Source organism: Pistacia vera, unplaced genomic scaffold (assembly GCF_008641045.1).
Source record: "Pistacia vera cultivar Batoury unplaced genomic scaffold, PisVer_v2 Contig871, whole genome shotgun sequence".
Lineage (NCBI taxonomy): Eukaryota > Viridiplantae > Streptophyta > Magnoliopsida > Sapindales > Anacardiaceae > Pistacia > Pistacia vera.
The window spans coordinates 156,242-181,272 of NW_022196747.1; the positions used below are offsets into that span (position 1 = coordinate 156,242).

General features: G+C 35.6%; 2 protein-coding genes across 2 annotated transcripts; both read left to right on the top strand.

The window, feature by feature from the left end:
* Window positions 1-850: 850 nt before the first annotated feature.
* On the top strand, window positions 851-1,747 carry LOC116119075 (RING-H2 finger protein ATL70-like). The gene has a single exon (XM_031405031.1). The coding sequence runs from the start codon at window positions 985-987 to the stop codon at window positions 1,492-1,494; it is 510 nt and encodes a 169-aa protein (XP_031260891.1). The 5' UTR covers window positions 851-984; the 3' UTR covers window positions 1,495-1,747.
* Window positions 1,748-7,922: 6,175 nt separating this feature from the next.
* LOC116119076 (putative phosphatidylglycerol/phosphatidylinositol transfer protein DDB_G0282179) lies at window positions 7,923-10,876 on the top strand. The gene is made up of 4 exons (XM_031405032.1): window positions 7,923-8,137; window positions 8,763-8,864; window positions 9,512-9,672; window positions 10,546-10,876. The coding sequence occupies exons 1-4, from the start codon at window positions 8,047-8,049 to the stop codon at window positions 10,651-10,653; spliced, it is 462 nt and encodes a 153-aa protein (XP_031260892.1). The 5' UTR covers window positions 7,923-8,046; the 3' UTR covers window positions 10,654-10,876.
* The last annotated feature ends 14,155 nt before the right edge of the window (window positions 10,877-25,031 follow it).

Below are 25,031 nucleotides of genomic sequence, written 5' to 3' on the forward strand. Positions count from 1 at the left end.
AATCTATTAGGTGAAATGATTCAATGTCCTTTCGAACATTTAATTTAATTTGAATTTTCAAATATAACATTTAACGTGTGATTTCTTAACAATTTTTTGAGATCTAAGATTTTTTTTTTTTTTTCACAGGCCAGATAAGAGCCTCAATAGTCACTCTTATTAGTGTTCGGGAGAACTCAAATTCAGGAGCTCATGAAACTCTTTTTACTCTTTTACCATCAGGTCATCTAGTGATGGTTTCTGAGATCCATCTTGTTACAAAATTTAAATTATTCGACATAAAAATCTAATTTATTAAGTGAAATGACTTGTTCCCTAGATTTCAAGATTCAAACATTTGAAACCAAACATTTTATTTTAATTTAATTATTGATGTTAAATAGATCATTTTACTATTTATTCAAAGATCAATAAAAGAAATAAATTATGTCATACACTTTTTTTTGTGCATGTATCGTGCTAATCTTTTCCTATTAAAAAAAGAAATTCTACTACTTGATGTATGGCACTTCTAAATTTAATAGCATTAACAAACAACTTACTTGGCAAATGCATGCTACATGCTAGGCACGCTATGAGAGAGAATGAATTAAATAAGCTATAAAAATACTTTGTTGAAAGAAAGACGTTACTCTAAACAAAAAAATTAAGAACCCAAAACTTATGACAAATCGTTGACCCTCAAATAAAAACTTTATAATAAAATCTAACAAATAATTAAAATCATAATGTATCCACATGTATTTACAATATCTTATCTTTTACTTCAACCCAAATACATCCTCACTCAATTAAAAACTTCACCAATACTCTCTCTCTCTCTCTCTTTCTCTCTCTCACATATCTCTTTCAATATTTCATGTTATAGTTGACTTTCTAAGCCTTCACATCCCCAAATAAAACTTTGTTCTAAATCAATTTCCATGGCTGACCAAACCATTTTTTTGTTTCCATTTCACACTGTTATAGTTTCAAGAGATCATAATGAACAGCACAGATGACACTTCTGGGTTCTTAGCTTCAGGCAATATAGGAGGTTTTGGTTATGGCATCGGAGTTTCAGTCGGAATTCTTCTTCTCATCACAACAATCACTTTAGCATCCTATTTTTGCACCCGGGCTCAGCAAAATAATGGACAGGGTGGGCAGCAGCCGCCGCAGCGGGGCCAAGATCATGACCCTCCAAATGTTGTCATCGACGTAGGCCTCGATGAGGCCACCATTAAGAGTTATCCGAAGTTGCTTTATTCCGAAGCAAAGCTTCAGAAAAATGATTCGACTGCGATGTGTTGCTCGATATGTTTGGCCGATTATAAAAACTCTGATATGCTTAGGCTTTTGCCGGAGTGCAACCATCTGTTTCATGCCAAATGCGTTGATCCATGGTTGAGATTGCATCCAAGTTGTCCTGTGTGTCGAACGTCGCCATTACCAACGCCCCAATCTACGCCTCTAGCTGAAGTTGTTCCGTTGGCGGCAAGCAGGCGAAATTAGTTGAAAATTGTTTTTGTGCATCATTAGCAAAACCATCTTGCTGTATACTGTAAACAGATAGTTAAATTTATAATTTTTTTTCGTTTTTCCTTTTCATGTAGATCCAAATTTTATATGCTAGAACTAATGATATTGATCAGGAAATTATTTATGCTTTAGAATTGAGCTCATAATCTAAGAGCAATCAACATATTCCGAATCCAATGCATTTAGCTTATAGAAGCTAGTTTAATTAGGTGCCTTGAAATTGAATATTCCGGCGACTGTTGCGCGACGAATCTGGTGGAAAAGAAGAAGAAATGATTTGAAGATTGGTTGGATTTGCTTGAACAGGTGACCAAATGTTGCTGCTAATTGGACTTTTTGTTCATTATATACACATTGGGATCTTTATTTTGAACAGTTGAACTTTTTTTGGGTCAAATTGTAGCTATTAACCAACAACAACTTGGAATGAAACAGGATTTTTTAAGTCAAATATTTCAACTGATAACTACTAAGATTAATGAAGGCAATGATGAAATGTAAGACCAATTTTGAAGCAATTTTCCCATGAAAAATATGCAGAAAAAAAACATTGCTTCAAAACAGAGCAAAACAAAACAAGACAACATACTCAAAAAACCAAAGCAATAAATGACAGCATGGGGGTGAGATCTATCTTCAGATTTACTGTTTCATCTGTCTGTAGATGTTTGATATTATGCAATATAATCCAATTTAAGCAAGATAATTGAGAAGGGTTTGTCTTTTTTGGCTTCCACAAGTTGTCAGAAAAAGCCCAAAATAGATCTGAGCCCTAAATTTATAACAGAATGTGCAAAATCTGCAGAAAGGATGGTGATATTTTACTGTTTATTTATCCCCATTTCTCCATTTTATGGCCAACCAAGTGCGCATTTCTCTTTTCATAAAATCTTGGGTGGGTTTTGTTATAAAATTTAGATACAATTTTTCGTTTTTCAAAACAAAAGATAGAAGGAATGATATGAAATTGTGTTAGATTTTTTAATTGTATCATGGGTTTTACAAATCATTTTAAGATCACAAATTAAACAGGCCCTAAATATACCTAAGCCTCCGACACACCGGTTGGCCATAAATCCTAGAAAATATCATTGAACTTACATATTTTTTCATACTTATCTCATCTCACACAGTTAGCAAAAGGTTAATCTATAAACCTTGAACTGCATCAATTAAATGGATGCAGTCTAGGAAATAAATATTTGTGAAAATCTAATGTAGATTATATCTACATAATTAGGTCTAAACTGTTATAATTGTCAAACATACGAACTCATGTATCGATGTCATAGAGGTGTAATCGACCATCACAAAGAAACAAGAAACCAGCCAATTCCAAGAGAAAAGTCATACTCTAAAGTCAAAATCAACATGTAGATTGAGAAAAATCAATTATTCACAACCATTGATGAAGGATTCCTCCAAAAGTTAAGGATTAGTAATCCCTTTTAGAAATCTAATGGATTTAGTTTTATACATACGCGTGAAAGGCAATAAAAAAAGAAAGAAGATTTTGGGTCCATTTAGTTCATTATTCTAATATTTTTTAGAATAATATTTAAAAAAAAAAAGTAAAATTGGGTGATTATTACGAGGTAGGATTTGAAAATTAAAAAAAATATTCTCCTAGGTTTGTTAATTTACTAAACCTTCCTGTAATAAAACATTGAAAATTAACAAAAATACCCCTACCCACCCATTAAATACCGACAGTCGGCCACCACCACCAGAGGGTGGCCGGAGTCACCGTATCGACGCACGATTGGCTGGATCTGGCCAGTCATGCGTCGATATGGCATTTTTCGGCCAGTCCACGCTGGATCTGGTCAAAAAATGTCATATTTACGGCTAGATTAGGCCATTAATGGTCAGATTCGGCCGTGCTTGATCGTCAACGACGGCCAAAGATATGGCTATCATTGATGACTGGCTACGGCCAAATATATGGTCGTTAACGACTAGATCTGTGGTTGTAGATTTGACATTTTTCGGTCAGATCCACGGTGGATCTGGTCGAAAAAAGCTATATCGGCGCACTACTATCCAGATCCAGTCGGTAGTACGTCATTTTACCAGATTTCGGCCACCTTCCAACGGTGGTGGCCGGAATCTGGCAAAATGGCGTACTACCGACTATCGGCACACTACTGTCCAGATCCAGTCGGTAGTACGCCATTTTACCAGATTTTGGCCACCTTCCAACGGTGGTGGCCGGAATCTGGCAAATGTGGATTGGTGGGGTATTTTTGTCAATTTAAAAAAAAATTGAGGGTGTTTAGTTAAATTAACAAACCTAGGGGGTTTAAAATAATTGAATAAAATAAATAATATTTTCATAATAAGGAAACAAATGTGTATTTTGGATATGATAGGGGGGAAATTGTGAGATAAATGCAGCCGATTTTTTTTTTTTCCTTTTATCACTTAGGGTCTACTTGGAGTTTCTTTTCTATTGGTTTTGAGGGGTTTTTAATTAGACTGGTTTTAAGGTGTTCTAAAACCATTACTTGCCAGATTTTTTATGCAATGGTCTTGACTGGCTCAAAAATCCTCCATAACCAATGTAGTGTATTTTTTAGGGGTTTATAAAACCCCCCAAATTGGGGTGTTTTGGTTGGTTTTAAAAAAAAAAATTCTACAGTACCCTATCCACTACAAAACTACCCCAATTATATCCAAAAAAAAAAAAAATTTAATCATGTTTTTCACCTCTCCAACCACATTAAATATAAAATAATTTCAAACAATCATGAAAAAAATTATTAAAATCTCATTTATAAATGCTTTCTTGGAGAAGTGAAGCTACAATTTTTCAATCATTTCAAATGTTGTAAAGAATGGCGAAGAAGGATAAAGAGACTATCAAATTTGAAGTTATAAAGTACTAATAAGTAGAAAACAAATAAAGAACTCATACCTTCTAATTGAAAAAAACAAAACTAGTACTGGTTGAAGTTGGGGTATTTTTATGGGCATATATGAAAATTTATCATTTTAAAAAACTGTCAGAACCGCTGAAAAATAAACTCTTAAGCACAGGTTGGGTATTTTAAAAACTGCTACTAAAAACCCCTCAAAACTGCTACGATGGTTTACCCTCAAAACCGTTATAGTGGTTTACCCTTAAAACTGCTACAGTATTTTACCCTCATAACCGCTACCATGAAACTCCCAAGCAGACCCTTAGAAACCGTACGAGATGAAAGTTTCATGCACAGTTTCAAAAAAAAGGAAAAAAAAAATGAAAAATCATCTTTTCAACTCTAAACTCTTTTTTTTTTTTTTTTTATGGCCGTGTGTGTCTGAGCCAGTTTACGCGTACTTCACCTAATCTTGCAAGACTCTGGAACCACCAGCTAGGAAAGAGCTCTAGTGGCAACCCCTATTAGCAAGTGAGGAGTGAGTCGAACTCAATACCTCTTCAATAATATACCCAAAAGTCTCTATCGAACCAATCAACTACCCAGATGTTGGTTATTCAACTCTAAACTCTCTCACTCCGGTCATTACTTTTCTTTTTGTTAATTCGAAAGTAGCTGTCTATGTTCAACACAACATTCTTTTGTTATCGCAAGCGGCTAAATTATATTAGCAATAAGTAGCAGCAAAGTTTTAACCTAGTATCCTAGCCCAACTAATGGCTGTGTGGGGTGTCTAATAATTGTCTGACCAAAACAAAAACAACTACTTGTTTTCTAATCTTTGTTCACCAACTCAAAGACACATTATTAATATATGCATTTTTTTTTTTTTTAATAAAATACACCCATCTTCAGTAATCTAAGGAGGATGATCAGTTTTCAATTTAAACTTTGACCCCATCTAATTGATTATGATTTATTTAATTAATGAGGGATTAATGGAGTAGTTACACTTTAGTCTTTGTTCCTCTTGCTTCCAAAATATTTTAAGATTTCGTGGGATTTCAATAATTATGACTTAATTAAAAAGGAGGTTACATGGTCAAAGTATTGTTATCCAAATCTTATTTAATTTAGACAAAAAGAAAGATTCAAAGAACAACATGTTTACACAAAAATAAAATAGATTTAGCTTAACTTTCACCCTATGATGATCCAATAAGAATTAATAAAACAATTCATTTGAACCTTCTTATGATCTCTTGCTTTCTTGAACCACCCCTGGGTGGTTGACTGGTGTGATAAGGACTCTTGGATGTGTATTACTTAAACGTTCTTAAGTTTGATTTCTCTCGGTTGCTAATAGGGATGGTCATTAGAAGTTTACCCGATCGTTAACTTCAAGGTCCCAGTGAATTAGTTAAAGTGCACACAAGCTGGCTCAAACACCCTGGTTATCAAAAAAAAAAAAAAAAAAAAATCTCTTGCTTTCAAAAATAGATTAAAATATCTTTTCAAAATTTATCATAATAAAATTCATCCAACATTTCTTTACTCATCAATAACAAAGGTATTAAGCGTAACAAAAATTTCATTTTTGGAATGGATTTGGGGAAGATACTAAACGTTTTGAAAAAACAGCGTGTGCTTTGAAAGAAGGAGTTTGATATCGAGCTATCTTATTGGAAATATCGAGAGTATTTTAAATACTCAAAAGTTCTATATTTATAGTAAATTTTCAGAAACCGTTCTAATTTTAGCAAAAGTCTGATATATAACTCATCTTTTGGTCTTCGACCCCCTAGGCCGGAAGAGAAACTTTATAAAAATCGTATCGGTTCTTATTAAAGAGAGCAGGATCAACAAAGCTCTAATATCCCAAATAAAACGTGAGCAAGATCTTAAAGGATTAAATAAAATTTGTTTGAAAAAATTAATTCCTCTCAATCTTTTATGAAGCAATTGCTTATTGTGTTACATAAATAAGATTGCAAACTCATAATAATAGGAGGGTGTGCTTTAGTCCTTGATGGTGATCGAAAGGTGATTTATTAGTTTTTTTATGAATCAAAGGGATGAGCTCACGCATTTAAAAATACATCTAAGTGCACCATAACATTTTAGCCATATTTCAGCTAATGCAAGAAAAGTATCTTAGAAAAACAAAAGTATATGCTAAGTTTTAATTATTATTATTATTATTATTACATGATTGGAGTGTCCGGATCAGTTTATACATATATCAATTAATTTCTCAGGATCCTAAAACTATTGATGAAGTAAAAACTCCAGTTATTACTCTTATTAACACCTGAGGAGTGACTCAAATTTAAGACCATTTTAATTAAGTGGTTAATTTACTTATATAATTTTTCAATTCATCCTTTTTATAATTTGTTATTAGAAAAAATAAAAATGAAAGGAAAATGAAAAAATAAATTTCATTCTACAAATTATCGTAATTAAAAAATAATTCATGTTTTGAAAATTATATATATCAAATGGATTGTAAAACGTCTCCAAACAAAGATAAAGAAATATGTTTAATTTAATTTTAAGATTTTTCTGATTTTGTCTAGGTAAAGAAGGTACCTTTAATTTACACATAATTTCACATATGGTAATTTATTTTTTACTATGTATTTTTTTATTAATTATCAACCACATAATATCACATAATAGGAAATTATCTTCATCCTTTTGTGCTAAATTATATGTAATTACACATGAAAATTTTAAATTTATAATATTTTATTAAAATTGTATCTAGAATGTGAAGGATTTAATATTAATGTGATCTCAAATAACAAAAACTCCTAGGAAATTTCTCAGCCCTTACAAAGATAAAATAATGAATATGGAAAGTTATAATATGCTATCCGAAAATGTGAAATATAAAATTTTTAAAGACACATAAAATTCTTTATAAACGAAATAAAATAAAATAAAAGCCAAAATAAATAGACAACAATGAATATAAACCAAAATTAGGGCAATTAAAGAAGACAATATATATAACCAACTAACCCGTTCACCTAACGGTCTATGCCAAGCCAAACCCAACTACCAATCATAGAGGACTAAATCGTCTGTATCCAGCTCACCAACTAACTTATTCCCATCGTTCGANTCAAATAACAAAAACTCCTAGGAAATTTCTCAGCCCTTACAAAGATAAAATAATGAATATGGAAACTTATAATATGCTATCCGAAAATGTGAAATATAAAATTTTTAAAGACACATAAAATTCTTTATAAACGAAATAAAATAAAGTAAAAGCCAAAATAAATAGACAAAAATGAATATAAACCAAAATTAGGGTAATTAAAGAAGACAATATATATAACCAACAAACCTGTTCACCTAACGGTCTATGCCAAGCCAAACCCAACTACCAATCATAGAGGACTAAATCGTCTGTATCCAGCTCACCAACTAACTAATTCCTATCGTTCGATTCCGCAAACGAGTCACATCAACGGTGGAGATGGCATACAGTTTCGACAGTAGATACACCGCCTCGGACTCGAATGCCCGAGCCTTCTTTTATCTCCTTCATATGTTGAAAAACTGAACTCGCTCCCTTAAAGAAATTAAAAAAAAGGAAAAAAAAAATCGTAAAATCAAAACCCTAAATCGGAGTAATTTTTGTGAATCGATCATGGAGACGATGATCAATTTCAAGCTGATGATCGTACTTTCGCTTTGTTTGGTTGTACGGTTGACTCAAGCGAAGGACATTCAGTACTGCGGTATTTTTCTCTAAATTTTCTTTGATTCTTGTATTATATATTGCTTCATGTAATTAATTCAATTTTTCGTTTAGAATATTTGAATTAGGTTCCTTATTATGAGAGATTGTTCATTTTGTTTTGTTTCGTTTTCATAATTTGGAGATATGTGATGATTTTGAAACCAGAAGCGCTTTTGAATAGCTGAAAGTAGGTCTTGTTCAATTGTTTAGTGTTTGGATGAAACAGATGAAAGTTCTTTTTTAAAATCAAATCGATAAATTAAGTAATTGAGGTGTATTTTGAGAAGCACTTACTGAATTATGTATTGTAATGTAAATTATGTTGCTTTGGTGAAGATAATAAAATATAATTATGGTAATTTAATCAGAAAAGCTTATCAATAATTAATTTTTGAATAACATTTGATATTTTAATTGGCTGTTATTGAAATTTTCATTTGATAAGTTCCTGTTTCAATCACCCTTAGAAAGTGTTTTTAAACAACCTCAAATGCACTCATCATGTCAAAAGCTTCAGTAAAAGAAACTCTTTATTTAGGGATTTTCTCGTTGTAATTGTTATTTTTGTTGCCAGTACAATTTATTTGGAGCTGATGAATTGATCGGTCTCTTTGTGATTGTAGATAAGAAGGCTCAGTATGGTGTAGAAGTCAAAGGAGTTGAGATATCTCCTGATCCGGTGGCAAGAGGCAAGACAGCTACCTTCAGCATTGCTGCTGCTACAGGTTATCTAATTTTCATTTTCGTTCTTTGATTCTTACTTCTTTTGATTAATTGCTTATTCTTACATTTAGTGATTCGATTAATAAGAATTTTATCATCTTTGTTATATATGAATATGCAGCATTGGCTTACCATGCATCTTGTAGTGTTGACTCTTGAAGAAACTATTTTCAAGTTTATTTGGTGTTGAAATTTCCTTTTGATGTTTGTTAAAGTAAATAATCTTTGTATGCAATCAAGAAAAATATACATGTATGGCAGTGCCAAAGGAAAAAATTGTGTGACATCTTGACTTTGTCACATTGTTTTAGCAGTTTATATGATTTATGTAGTTTCTTTATATATATGCTGGGCTCACATTCTTCAGATATGAAGAATTGATACCATTTGGTGCAGCCTTTTTGATTCTTCGTCATTTGAAGGATTTTGCCTGCATACAAGGGGCTCAGGAAATATTCTCTCCATTTCTTTGTTATTAATTGTGCTTTTATGTGTTTTTTGTGTTTATGTGCACATAACAAAGAGGAAGCTAGCAGCTTCTTTTTTTATCTTCAAAATTTTTGGGGCCTTCTGTTGAGAGCTAGCTGTTACATTAAATTTCAATTACTTTTTTTGTGCCAACAAGACTGCCTTGTATATTTTTATACAGATAAAGCAATCTCTGGAGGAAAACTGGTGATTGATGTTTCATACTTCGGATGGCACATCCATAGTGAGACACATGATCTTTGTGATGAGACTTCCTGCCCTGTATCAATTGGCGATTTTGTGGTTGCTCACTCACAAGTTTTACCTGGCTTTACTCCACCTGTAAGTCAGAATCCCGTATGGTTACTGATTAAATTTTTACTATGGAAACGGTCTTTTTTTTTAAAATAAAACAAATAACTTTTAAAGTTTAGAGCATATGAATCTGAAGACCATTTTCGAATGGATTGGTCCAATTACTATGATCCGAGTTCTATTATGAAAACTGAACAGTCACTGCTAATTTTTTGGCAATAATTCAGCTTTAGTTCTTTTTTTCAATTCCTATAAAAAGCTCGCTCTGGTAACCAAAAGATCACATGTTCGATTTGATGCAAGCCTTGCAATAATTTTGCCAAACAGGACCATGTTCCTTTTGACCTTGCACTTGTCTTTCACTTTATGAGAAAGTACTTTATAATCTCTGTCAATCTGTCCCTAGTCTTTCTTATGGATGCTACATCTTAAGTCTACTTTTTCTAAGTTTGCATCTCACCAGCAATAATTCATGACTAGATTTCTCTACTGGACACATTTCTTCTCCAGAAATGTAGCTACCTTTGATCATTGTTCCCACACAAATTTGGTGGGTAATTTTCTTTTGAACTAAATATTCTTGCTTTTTACAAAATACTCTTGAAAGAAAAAGGGAAGAGAAGGGAATAGAAATCCAAATTCGCGTAAGGTTTTAGTGCAACTGATAAGACTTATCCCATTTTTGCCTCATTTCTTTTTTGTTGTCTTCTTGCCCTTGTTTTCTTGTTTCATTTGGCCATTTTTTATCGTTTTGTTCAATTCTCAATATAACCATATGGGACCAATTGCTTGATTTAGATGTGATATAATGTGGTGATGTTGATTTTGTCAAGCAAAGAGAAGAAAAAGTTAGTAGCAAATTATCTGCCTTAATAATTCCATCATTATTTGGTTATGTAGGGCTCATATTCTCTGAAGATGAAAATGTACGACGGAAACAAGAATGAGCTAACATGCATTGCCTTTGATTTTGACATTGGATTTGCGTCTTCTGTGGCCGATAGTTAAGTGCTCCAAAGGTTTCTTTGCTCCGTTCCTGTTTATCTGGCTGCATATAAAGTTAGCGTGTAAAAAGAAGTTACTCTTCAAACTTAGCTCCTGGAATTTACTTTACTGGAATGTTCATTATCATGCTATATGTGCCTCCTCTCTCGACATTAATGAATATTATGTAATGTGTAACATTTACCAAAAACTTAAAGATTGAAAGAACTTCAGTTTAGAAAATTAAGAATTTCCATTGTGTTTCCTATTTTACAGTGAGTTGCATATCATTTTATTTTCAAGGAGAATGCTTTTTCGAAAGCGAATGACTTGTGAAGGCAAAAGAAACAGAATGATCTACCTTTGAACTGTTAATCCATACGTTAGAATATGATTGTAGTTGTGCAAAATTAATAAACATATCAAAAATCAATTGGAGAGATGATTGGGATGGAGGATTTGATTAGTTTAAGTTTACGTGTCTTGATTGAACATATTATACTTGGATAATGAAAAAAAAAATCATTTTAGGTCGTTATATAATTGATTTTCACTGTATAAAATTCTAGCGAATATGATGGTTTTGGTCAAAAAAAAAAAAAAAAAAAAAAAAAAAAACAGATATTTATTGATTATATTATTGGGAAGATGAAAATGGGTAATAAATAAGAAAATATGAACCACTTGGTTTGTAGTTGGATGGCAAGACTTTAGTCATCCGGATAAATTACCTTAAAAAGTCTTGTGTTTAAATCCTATAAAGTTATCACCTATCATTCATTGGACTTGTAAGGTGTTTAATAAATCCCGAAGACCAGACGCGTAACCACATTGAGACTTGTGGGTTCAATTGAACCCACTCAACTTTTAAAAAGTTTCAAAAAGTATTAATGTTTTATGAATTTTATAATTTTAACCCTATTTAATTTCATGTGTGACCTCACAAAATGAATTATTAATTAACACATTTTTAATTTTTCTCTTTTCTTCATTTTCTCTCCTTTTCTCTCAAATTATATTTTTCATTTGGTTTGATAATAAAAAAAGACTACTCATCTGGATTACAAGGTAAAATCATACTCATTTTATTTTATGTTTTTTACTTAAATTTTTTTTCTTTTAGCTTTCTTAATTGATGAAAGATCATGAGCTATGAGTTTTTGTTGAGTTTAATAAATAGGTTTGAAATTGCAAGATTAAATTACTATATTTTGATATGGGTTTTGATATAATCTTGTTTATGTTGATGTATGGGTTAATTAATTATTGTTTTAAGTTGGGTTTGATAAATTTTTGTTAGTTATTGAGTTAATTTTGAATAGAATTGATGCAACTCTAAGTTGTAGAGATTTAGGAATTATGCAACATTTTCAAAATATGAAAAATCGTCGAGGGCAATTGTAAAATTGATAATTTGGTATATATAACTTTTAAAAGTATATTTTTTATGCTTATTACTTCAACATATATTTTATTATAAATTTACCAATTTTGATGTTTTGAACAATGTTTTAAAAGAGAGCCTGGCCCTGCCGATCGAAACTATTCGATTGGGACCCGACTAGTGTGCCGGGCTGGTTGAGGCTAAAACCGCCATTTTACAACTGCACCCTTACACCCGCCGCGCGCAAAAATAAAAAAACACAATTTTTACGCCATTCCTTGCACTTTTAGTCTGAAAATCTTCCACCGTCAATTTCCTCTCCTCACCATGAAGGCGTGAACTTCCTCCTCTTTGTCGTCAGCTAGTACCGAGACTCTCCTCCTCCCATTTTGTGATCTCCTCTCTTTAGTCTTCACTGCCGATCTGGTCTGTTCATCGTCGATCTAGTTTGTTCACCATTGATTTCCTCCTCTTCGTCGTCAGTTGTAGCTCATCTTGCCCAGGAACTATCGTCTCTTCCTCCCATTTGCGCGATCTCGTCTCTTCACCATCAAGGTCCACCTCTCTGATGTTAATGGCAGCTCATCTTCGCCAGGTAATGTCGTCACTCGTTAGTGCTTCCTTTGTTCTCTACTCCCTTTTTACTTTAATTCATTTTACTTTTATTCAGTTATATTTGAAGCAAGGCATTGAAGGATTTCAATATCTGAGAATTTCGTGACAAATGTGGTTCCAGGTTTCCTTTTTCAAAAGTAATTGTTATGTTGAAAAACTACTTTTGGATTTGGTTATTATTTATTTATTTATTTTGTAATGTATTATACCCAAACCTTACACTTTTGCATGACTCTAGATAATGTCAAGCAAGCATCTCATGCTTCTTGTGTTATTCTCCCCATGGCAAGTGTCCAGTAATATATTGAGTTAGAAAAATTAACTTTAAGAACAGTTATTTCTTTTGGCAAGTTATGTTAGGTGCTTAGTTGAATCAGTTGGCCTACTAAGATGATGAGTGAAAGGCAAAAACACTGTTCAGTGTAGAGATTTTTCATCTAGTTGTGGAGACGATTGATGGTACCTTGATGGAATTTGATTTAATGTTGAGATTGTGAGAGAAATGTTTCAATTCTTTGTGTTAGAATCATATAATTGGTTCTATCTCAATGTTTCATGTTTGTCAAGTGGACATCTTGAAGTTCAAATTTCTTATGTTTACACAATACACACACATGTCATGCATGGATGTTTAATTTAACTTATGAAGATATGTTCTTCTCTTATGCAGATGATTCATATAAATTCAGTAATAAAATATTGGGATTTTTGGTTTGTTATATTGTTCGATTATGATCGATACTAACTTATTTGTGTTGCCAGGGTAGAGATGTAATAGCCACTACTACTCAAAAACTTATAATGAAATACATACAAAATAAAATAAAGAAATTGGGCCCAAAATTTTCTTTTATTAAACATATATACATACTCTTTACAAACATACACATTTTTACACAAAATGTATAACATATACAAAAGTCATCAAAAACATAAGGGACAGTGTAACCGCTTCTTCTCGAACGCCGACATCCATCCGACAGTGTCCTCACCTAGGTCCTGCAAAACATAGGAAAACAACGGGGTGAGCACTAAAATAATGCTCAGTAAGTAAATCCTCTACTCATGCTAGCCCCGTAACTCTCTTTCTCTAATTCTTTCCTTACAACTCCTCATTCAATTTCTCTTTGGGTACTTCTCTCTTTATCGCTTTTCTTTCTCTTAGAACTCTTTTCTATTGCCCTCTCTTTAGTAAATCACGACCCCATCTTATCGGGGGCACGGCCGGGACTCTCCCCACTCTACGTGATCTCTATTCATCCTACCGTCGGACTCGGTTATGTATGGATTCGGACCCTTGGCCATGTGAGTATAATCTCTCTCTCGGTACTCGGTATATGCCCTCATTCGCATGTACTCTCACGGGCTACACCACTTCTCTATCTCTACTCAGGCCGCTCTCTCAATGTGGCGTACATGCGGGAATACTCTACACACCATTACTCACGGTTCCCCATCGCACAACCTACTCTATTCTCTTCTCTTAACTATGAACTAAAAAGAAGTAAAGTGTAGAGAAAGCCTTTATTCATTTCATTCCCCCGCCTCTTCCATTTGCCCATTTTCCCTCAATTTCTCCATCCAATCTTCCAAGTTTTCTAAGGGATTTAAGAGGGGTTTGAGTAGATATTTCATCTAAAGCATCCTAAGGTAAGGATTCATGCTTTAGATGTGAATTTTCTTCTAATATAGTGAAGTCTTATGTGTTTGTTGCTGTCCTTGTGGTTGTTTTGAGTTGTAGAGAAGAGACAAGACCACAAAGGGAAGGAAAATGCTAAAGAAGTCATCTTTGCACAAGGTAAGTAAATCCAACCAACTTGAGTTTTAAACAAGCTTTTTGTGTAGAGATGTATGCATGATCAGTATGTAGTATGATTAATGAGAAAATTGATTGAGATGAGTAGCTATTTTTGTAGTTGTTGGATAGATTCCATGTATGAGAAGGTTTTTGTGTATGAGAATGGAATTTGAGATGAAGTTTGAGAGATGTTGTGTGAAGCTTTTTGGAGTGCTTTTCTTGACAGGGATTATGAGTATTTGAGGGAGTTTTTTCCCCATTTGGATGGCCAGAGAATGAAGTATAGTATTACTTTTAGTAGAGTATTTATAGCACATGGTTGCTTGAGGAAATGCCTAGAGAAATCTGCCCTTCACTCCTGCCGGACTTTAAGTAATTTTTGGGCATCTTACGGTTTGAACTGGCTGAGACCAAAACAGAAAAGTTGTAGCCCTGTTTCTAAGCTTTAAAACGAGACCAAAACCGTAGTAATCCGAGGTGTATAACGCAAGTTAGGGCCGTTTTAGTGTGACCTGTGCAGAATGGCGGTTTTGAGGAAATTTTGTAGTTGGCATTTCATTAGTGCATTAGGGAGCATGAGCTAGCTCTACACTTTTGTTTATACACTTGAGAAGTAGCTTGAGATTTAGTAGAATTTGAGTACTGCCTCAAGACAAGAGCGAAGGGCCGGTACCTCAGCCAGTACAGACTCGCGTGATCCGATTCAGGGCTTGTAAATCAGCACCAGCCGCCAGCATTTAAAGGTTCAAGGGACCCCTAGAGGCGGAGAGTTGTTTAAGTCCTAGAGGGACGGCGGCATTGTTCCCCTGAATGATAGAGGAGGATTAGATATGCTAGTTTCTTGTTTAAGAAAGATGCCCGGATATGTGGTGGAATTAATGGAGGAGACCCATGACATAGCCTCGATGACTTGGGAGGAATTCAGAAGGTTGTTTGAGGCCGAGTACCGAACAGAAGAGTAGTGCATAAAGTCCAGAGTTTATTCACTTGAAGCAGGGGACTAGTACGGTGAAGATTCCGTAAGATTCAACTCCCTTGCTCGTTTTGCACCCGGAATAGTGTATACACCGGAATTAAGGAGAGACAAGTTTGTGCAAGGGTTGAGGTCAGATATCCTCGAGATGTATGACAGGAGCTGAGCCCCCTCAACCTACAGTAAGCTCTAGCACGGGCTTTAAGGGCAGAGATTTATGTGAACAAATATATTGCAGAAGGGTTGGCTTTGACAGTACCTAGTGAGCCATCCACCATCTTACAGAGGGAAAGTAGATGTCCACAAGAACAGAGAAGTAAAGGCCAAGAAGAAGTTTCGCCAAGGAAGAATAGGAAGATCGGCAGTACAAGCGGCCCGAACAGAAGTTTTCCCCTTGTGCTAAGTGGGGAGAACCATCCAGGAGTGTTTGAGGGATCAAAATGTGTGCTACAGGTGCCGACAGCCAGGGCAATGTGGAAGGATTGTAAAGCTCCCCTTCCGCCGACAGCTCAGACCCCTAGAGTACAATGCCAGAGTATTACAGTGGCACAGGGTGACGCCGAGGCCAGTCCATCAGCCGTAACTGGTCAGTTGTTATTTCATGCTGTTTCTTTATATGCTTTGATGTATCTGGAGCCACGCATTCTTTTATATCTCATGGGAGTCTCAGTTCTCTCCTGAACTACTCTCCCCTGACTCTCCGCTAAAACCTGCTATACAATGGCTCGAATCCTCGTCTCATCAAGGGTAGGGGAGTCAATTCTTGGTTGGAGGATCTCCCCTCATTCATCACACTCTTACCCTTCCTCCTGTTACTACGCCTCATCTACAAAATAACCATACTTGATCAATTCAAAAGAATACTTAAAGTAAGGAAAGAATTAGCTTACACAGTCGGCTATCGGACGTCGTACGAGAAAAATGGCACACTGTCAAATCCCAAAAAATCTCGGCTCTGATACCAAAAATGTAATAGCCATACTACTCAAAAATTTATAATGATACATACAAAATAAAATAAGAAATTGGGCCCAAAATTTTCTTTTATTAACATATACATCCTCTTTACAAACATACACATTTTTACACAAAATGTATAACATACAAAATCATCAAAACTAAGGGACGTGTAACCGCTTCTTCTCGAACGCCGACATCTATCCGACAGTGTCCTCACCTAGGTCCTGCAAACATAGGAAAACAACGGGATGGCTAAAATAATGCTCAGTAAGTAAATCCTCTACTCATGCTAGCCCCGTAACTCTCTTTCTCTAATTCTTTCCTTACAACTCTCATTCAATTTCCTTGGGTACTTCTCTCTTTATATCTTTTTCTTTCTCTTAGACTCTTTTCTATTGCCTCTCTTTAGTAAATCACGACCCATCTTACGGGGGCACGGCCGGGACTCGCTCCCACTCTACGTGATCTGTACTCATCCTAGCCGATCGGACTCGGTTATGCATGGATTCGGAACCCTTGGCCATGTGAGTATAATCTCTCTCTCGGGTACTCGGGTATAGCCCTCATCCGCATGCACTCTCCACGGGCTACACCACTTCTCTATCTCATACTCAGCCGTTCTCTCAAGCGCGCGTACATGCGGAATACTCTACCCACTCACGGGTTCCCCATTGCACAACCTACTCTTTCTCTTTCTCTTAACTCTAAAGTAGCTTATACTCAAATTCCTCACTAAATCTCAAGCTACTTCTCAGTGTATAAACAAAGTGTAGAGCTAGCTCATGCTCCCTAATGCACTAATGAAATGCCAACTACAAAATTTCCTCAAAACCATCATTCTGCACGGTCACACTAAAATGGCTATAACTTGCGTTATACACCTCGGATTACTACGGTTTTGTCTCATTTTAAAGCTTAGAAACAGGGCTACAACTTTCTTGTTTTGGTCTCAGCCCAGTTCAAACCGTAAGATGCCCAAAAATTACTTAGAAAGTCACGGCAGTGACAGGGCAGATTTCTCCTAGGCATTTCATCAAGCAACTCATGTGCATATAATACTCTACTAAAAGTAATACTATCCTTCATTCTCTAGCCATCCAAAATGGGGAAAAAACTCCCTCAAATACTCATATCCCGGTCAAGAAAAGCACTCCCAAAAACTTCACACAACATCTCTCAAACTTCATCTCAAATTTCATTCTCAATACACATTAAAACACTTCTCATACATGGAATCTATCCAACAACTAAAAAATAGCTACTCATCTCAATTCAATTTTCTCATTAATCATACTACATACTGATCATCATACATCTCTACACAAAACTTGTTTAAAACTCAAGTTGGTTGATTTACTTACCTTGTCAAAGATGACTTCTTTTAGCACTTTTCCTTCCCTTTGTGGTCTTGTCTCTTCTCTACAACTCAAAACAACCACAAGGACAGCAACAACCGCATAAGACTCACTATAATTAGAAGAAAATTCACATCTAAAGCATGAATCCTTACCTTAGGATGCTTTAGATGAAATCTCTACCAAACCTCTCTTAAATCCCTTAGAAAACTTGGAAGATTGGAGGGAGAAATTGAGGAAAATGGCAAATGGAAGAGGCGGTGGAATGAAATGAATAAAGGCTTTCTCTACCTTTACTTCTTTTAGTTCATATTATAGCATCTTTTCCCATTTTGCCCTTACTCTTCTTTAGAAATTCCATCTATATCCTTTGATTCCTTTCAAATATACCTCCATCCAACATAATCTACTAAATTTCCTCTCATTTTACTCCCCACTTTTCCTACTAATTAGGGGTAGAATGGTCATTGTGCCCCAAAAGAAGATTCTCTGAAAACTCAAGAAACTTTGTCTTAGGCTTTTTGCCGCAGCGAGAACTTTGCGTCGCCCCGCGAAACAGGGCAGAACCTACCCGTGGGTGCAACTCCTCCTCCTCGCCGCGGCGAAGATTGGATTTCCAAACTTCACCAAAATTCAACCAATTTCAAGGTAACCAAGCAACCAACTCACATACATGAACAAATAAACTTAATTGAAGCTGAAACAGTAAACTTTTAACTAATACAACAAATCTTAAATACGTACTCAGTGGGATATTACAATTCTCCCCCCTTAAAAGAATTTCGTCCCCGAAATTCACACGAATAACTCCGGTACCTATCTGCATGTCTTGTTCCTCTCCCATGGGGCTTCTCTACTTTGGGATTCCTCCAAAGAACCTTACTAACGGAATACTCTTGTTCCGGAGCTCCTTAACTTCCGATCTAAATTGTACAGGGCGCTCCTCATACACAAGATTCTCTACAAGGTCGACATCTTCTATACTCAAGATTGTGGAGGGATCACTTACATACTTTCGCAGCATTGAGACATGGAAGACTCTGTACCTTGTCCATATGAGGTGGTAGTGCCAATCTGTAGCAACTTTTCCAATTCGTTGCAATACCTCAATGGACCATATATCTTGGTGCTAACTTCCCTTTGTTCCCGAAGCGCATTATCCGTTATAAGGGGAAACTTTCAAAAATACCTTTTCACCACTTGGAACTCCACTTCTTTTCTCTTTAAGTCGGCTAACTCTTCTGTCTATCTTGGGCTTGCGTCATTCTGTTTCTGATTAATCTTACTCCTCTATCATTTTCTGAGTCATCCTGGCCCAAGAGCTGTACTCAACTCACTCCTTTTGCCGATCTCATCCCAATGTAGTGGAGACCTACATCGTCTACCATACAAACCTCGTAAGACGCCATCTTTATTGTAGACTGATAACTGTTGTTGTAGCAAACTCCACTAAAGGTAACATTTCATGCCATGTCATCTATAATCCATACAGCAAGCTCTCAGCATGTCCTCAAGCACCTGATTCATTCTCTCTTTTTGGCCATCTGTCTGAGGATAGAGGCTGTACTGAATGCCAAACGGGTACCCAAATTTCTCTACAAACTATCCAAAAAGCTGAAACAAATCTCGAATCTCTGTCTGACACATTGTCTTGGCACACCGTGTAATCTGACTATCTCTTTCACGTAGATCTGAGCCAACTGATCTGAGGTGGTACTTTCCTTTACGAAGGAAATGGCGACTTAGTTAATCTATCCACAATCACCCAAATAGCATTATAACCTTTCTGTACTCTAGGGAGACCTGTGACAAAATCCATTGAATGTTTCTCCCTTTTCCATTCTGAATACTAAGTGGATGACAACCCTGATGCGTTGGTGTTCTGTTTTACCGGCTGACAAACGAGGCACTTAGCTACAAATTCTGCAATATCCTTCTTCATACCTGGCCACCAGTAGCTTTCTTTACATCTTGATCATCTTGGTTGTTCCAGGATGAGCAGTGTATGGTGTGTCATGAGCCCTATAAGTATTCTCTTCTTCAACTCATCATTTTGAGGGATACACAACCGATTCCTGAAGTAGAGAACACCATCCTGTAAGTGGAACTCCATTACCGCCCTCATGCACTTGTTGAACTATTCTCTGACACCACTCATCGGCCACTTGCTTATCTTTGACTTCCTCCAGTAAAGTGGACTGAACCTCTAACCGGCAATCCTTCCCGGTATCACTTCAATCTGTTCCTTACACACTCTCCTATCAATTCTTCTGCCTCGTGACGCGATAATAAGCTTTCCTACTCAAGGCATCGGCTACTACGTTGGCTTTCCCTGTTGATACTTAATTTCACACTCATAATCCTTAACCAGCCTAACCACCTTCTCTGTCTCATATTCAACTCTTTTGTGAGTGAAGAAATACTTTAAACCTTGTGATCGGTGTAGATATTACTCTTGGCACCATAAAGAAATGCCTCCAAATTTTTAAAGCGAAGACCCACAGCCGCCAACTCTAAACATGCGTAGGGTATCTCGTCTCATACTCTTTCAATTGCCGCGAGGCATATGCTATTACCCTACCTAACTGCATAACACAGCACCAAGTCCTTGCAAAGAGGCATCCGTATAGATGCATAATCTACACCCTCCTGAGGCAATACTAACACTAGAGCTGTTGTTAACCTCTTCTTTAACTCTTGAAAACAGTCCTCACAAGCTTCTGACCACAAAATGAGTCTTCTGTTTGGTAAGAGCTGTCAACGTTTGCCAACTGGGCGAATCCTCAACGAATCGTCTGTAGTAACCTGCCAGGCCTAAGAAACTTCGGATCTCTTTACTGTCTTTGGTCTCTACCATTCAAGAATTGCTTTTATCTTACTCGGATCTACTGAAATCCCTTCCTTCGACACTGTATGGTCCAAAATATCACTTGATCGAGCCAATCACCTTCGAAATTTAGCATACAACGCCTTTCCCTCAACCGCTGTAACACTATTCTCAAATGCTCTTCATGCTCTCTTTTCGACTTAGAATAAACCAGGATATCATCTATGAAAACCACTATAAATTGATCCAAACAATCATGAAATACCCGGTTCATCAGTCCATAAAGACGGCTGGGCATTAGTCAAACCAAACGGCATCACTACAACTCATATACCCATACCTTGTACAAAGCAGTCTTAGCTCATCTTGCTCAGCCACTCTACTTGATGGTACCCTGACCTCAAATCAATCTTGGAGAACACTGCTGCTCCCTTCAACTGATCAAACAAGTCATCTATTCGAGGTAGCGGTACTTATTCTTCACTGTCACCTTATTCAATTCTCTATAATCAATACACATCCGTAGTGATCCGTCCTTCTTCTTCATAAACAATTGGAGCCCCCAGAGAATGACTCGGTCGGATAAAGCCTTTGTCTAAAAGCTCCTGAAGTTGTTTCTTTAATTCTTGAAGCTCTGCTGGGCCATTCGATAAGGGGCTTAGATATAGGTTGCTTCCTGGTGCAAGTTCAATACTAAACTCAACCTCTCTTTTCGGCGGCAAGCCCTAAGTCTTCCGGAAACACTCCAGAAATTCTCGAACTATCGGCACCCTCTGAATTTCTGACTGTGGAACATCACCACTCTGTACTACATGCAATGTATTCAAAACACCCCTTTCTCAACATCTTTCTCGCCTTTACACTACTAATCAACATACTCAATCGATGGCCCTCTCCAAAACTAAACTTTCTCCTTATCGAGATTAAATCTCGCTTTCTTCTTCCGACAGTCAATTTCTACTCCATTCTTCCCTAGGAAATCCATACCCAAATACATCAAGTCGGGCATATCAAGACTATTAAGTCAACTACCAACTCTCGACCATGGATCACTACAGACTCTCCTATCAACATCTCTTGAGTCAACACACAACCCCATCAGGCAACTCTATCTTAATGGGCTGACTCATTTAACAGGTTTCAAATTTATCTCTCTATCATTCCATGAGAATTATAAGCATCTTTTCCCATTTGCCTTACTCTTCTTTGGAAATTCCATCTATATCCTTTGATTCCTTTCAAATATACCCCCATCCAAACACAATCTCTACTAATTTCCTCTCATTTACTCCCAATTTTTCCATCTAATTAGGGTAGAATGTCATTGTGCCCCAAAAGAAGAATTCTCTAGAAAACTCAAGAAACTTTGTCTTAGGCTCGTCGCCGCAGCGAAGAACTTTGCGTCGCCCCGGCGAAACAGGGCAGAACCTACCCGTGTTGCAACTCCTCCTCCTCACCGCAGCGAAGCTTATTCTTCGCCTCGGCGAAGATTGGATTTCAAACTTCACCAAAATTCAACCAATTTCAAGGTAGCCAATCAACCACTCAACATACATGAACAAATAAACTTATTGAAGCTGAAACAGTAACTTTTAACTAATACAGCAAATCTTAAATACTACCTCAAGTGGGATATACAAGGATCAAGATTAAAGACAAAGAATATGTTATACTCTAGTTCTTGCAACAATCTGCTTTCGTGGATGTTTCACAATCTTTTCAAGGAATGAATATATAGCATGGGGACATGTTAATGAGGGAGTAGATGAAATAGGAAAGATATTAACATGTCTTTACTAAGCAAAGAATCGAGGTGGAGGATTTATCGAGTGAAACTGCATCTAGCAAGTATAAAAGGAAGTTGGAAAGTGCTCTAAAGTTCCTTTTGAAGTTAAATTCAAGATTGAAGAAGCACTAAACAAAATTGGGGCAAAGAATAAAAAAATTGAACTTCGTAAGAATATCAATCTTATAGACTAGTGTACAACAATTTGAGGGTGATATGTTAGATGAAGATCAAGATTGTGAAAGGTTTCTCCATGTCCAACTCCAACTTCAACTTCAAGCACTAAAGAAAATGACCTATTGGGATCGATGACTACTTTGCTCCAAGGACTAAGCTTGGGTCTCAGCCCTCAATTAAGAGTGTTTAGCAGGAAAAAGCTAAGTGGAGAGCAGACATGGTTGTTGCAAGGTTATTTTAGGATTCTTGCATCCCAATTAATGTTATTAATTCAATTTATTTTCAACCTATGGTGGATGTTATAACTGCATTGGTCTTGGGTATAAAATCTCAACTTATCATAATTTGCGTGTAAATTTATTGAGAGATGTAGGAAAGAAGTGCATTACTTGTTAATGGTTACAAGAACACTTGGGAGAATGTTAAGGTACTTTAATGGCTGATGGTTGGATAGTAATTCACATAAGTCACTGATTAATTTTCTAGTGTACTGTCCTAAAGGAGTGTGTTTTGTGAAATCAGTGGATCTTCAGATGTTGAAAAAAGTTGGAACATTATTCAACTTGTTTGAGGAAATAGCTTTATGGGTTGACCAAACAATATTGTCCATCTTGTCACTGACATTGCGCAAATTATAAGCTGTTGGAAGAATGTTGTGTGAAAAATATAGCAGTATTACTTGGTCTCCCATGCGCACATTGCATTAATTTGATGTTAAAAGACATAGCTAAGATAAGTCACATAGTTAACCTTTCGAGACGTGCATCTGAGGTTACAAAAGTTTGTGTAAATCTCTTTGTACTAGCTTTGCTAGAAAAAACATGTTATATACATTTTCTCATATGTTATAATTTACTTGTCAAGTCTATATATATATATTATATATTATATATATTTATATAATAATATATATATATATATATATATATATATAATATATATAAATATTATATATACATTTTTAATAATTTACTAAGTACTAAAATCTACTATCTATCACTTGAATGGGGTTGGAAGGAATATCCACCTAGGCGCAACCCGTTTTGCCACAACTTTCATTGCATTGAGCAGCCTACATCAGCACAAACATGACTTGCAATCTATAGTGACAGAAGAATTAATTGAGCTTTTATTGGCAAGTGACCGTCTTCGCGCAGCCGAAAAATGTATTTTAAAACGAAAAGATCACTTACACATCCCAAAATCTAGGCACAGATTATATTGTTTACATGCATAAACTTAAAACGTATAAAACTTATTTGTGTAAAATAAAAACCCATACAAAGATCTAGAACACTTACGCACGTTTGGAGGCTCCTCCAAATATATCTGGATTTGATTTCTCTACTTGATTCAACGTAGAAACGCACTCATGCTGTCCACACGAAGACAATTCGTAGTACCCTTAACTATTTTGCTAGAATAACCAAGAACTTCAAGAATCAAGAAAGATCAAGAAAAGAATTATTCCTTTTCACTAAAGAGTGAGAACGTGAGAGAGAGAGAGAGCTTTTGGGTGGATAGGAATTTTTAATTGAATGAATCAATTTATTTTTAATTTTAAGTTGCACTTATATAGTGCAATAATTAAAAACCCTATTCCACTTAGGAATAGCCATGGACTTCAACCCTAGTTCACCCTTGCAACCAAACACCTTTTAATTGGTATTTCAAATTTTTTAATTAATTATTATTACAATTAAAATCAATTAATATATATACAATAATTTATTAACATTTAATTAATAATAATAATCCATTTAAATACATACACACATATATTTAAATATAATCTCACTAATTTTAATTTTAATATTAAAATTAAATATAGACAATAACCTCAGCAAATATAATTGCACTATGAGATTACCAAAATACCATTTCGTCCTAAAAGATGAAAATACCCCTCTTATAGACTGATTCTTAAATTGTCTTCTAAGTGTGTGACCTGTAAGCTCCTCATCATATCGGTAGTGAGTAGTATCTCAATTAACTCCAATTAATCGTCTCACTACACACAGACCAAGATTGGCCCCTAGCAAGGCATCATGGCCACCCGATAGATTCGGATTCAGCGAAATCGCAGTCTGTCAATGATATGGTTACCGTGTAATTAAATCCTTTCGTTATCCATTATCTCATCGAGGCTGAGGTACAAAAATAGTGTCAACCTCAGATATCCTCGATATCTTTGTATTCAGTTACTGGACCAATGACCGGAATAATAAATTAGATTAAGCAACAACTCAATCTCACTGTGGCCACAACTTTAGTGTCATTGTCATTCACTAAATTGCGTTGCGAGATAACCTCTGCCGTACCCGAGAGTGATGAATCATTTATTGATCCACCATAGTCTTGATATACTTCTCAATGCAGCCAATCACTACCGTATTGATAGCTCTGAATAGAACTACGTTAGGCTAGTATAAAACTACACCAATCGGTGCACAAGACGCTCTGGTGATCTCAAGTCTAAGGATTAATCATTCGTTAGAGGATTTATTCCATAGACACTGGAGTTACC

Excerpts from the sequence above, each read along its gene's own strand:
- LOC116119075 (XM_031405031.1), top strand. The coding sequence starts at position 985 with ATGAACAGCACAGATGACACTTCTGGGTTCTTAGCTTCAGGCAATATA.
- LOC116119076 (XM_031405032.1), top strand. The coding sequence starts at position 8,047 with ATGGAGACGATGATCAATTTCAAGCTGATGATCGTACTTTCGCTTTGT. Across the intron at positions 8,865-9,511 it reads CAGCATTGCTGCTGCTACAG|ATAAAGCAATCTCTGGAGGA; the intron begins GTTATCTAATTT and ends ATTTTTATACAG. Across the intron at positions 9,673-10,545 it reads TACCTGGCTTTACTCCACCT|GGCTCATATTCTCTGAAGAT; the intron begins GTAAGTCAGAAT and ends TTGGTTATGTAG.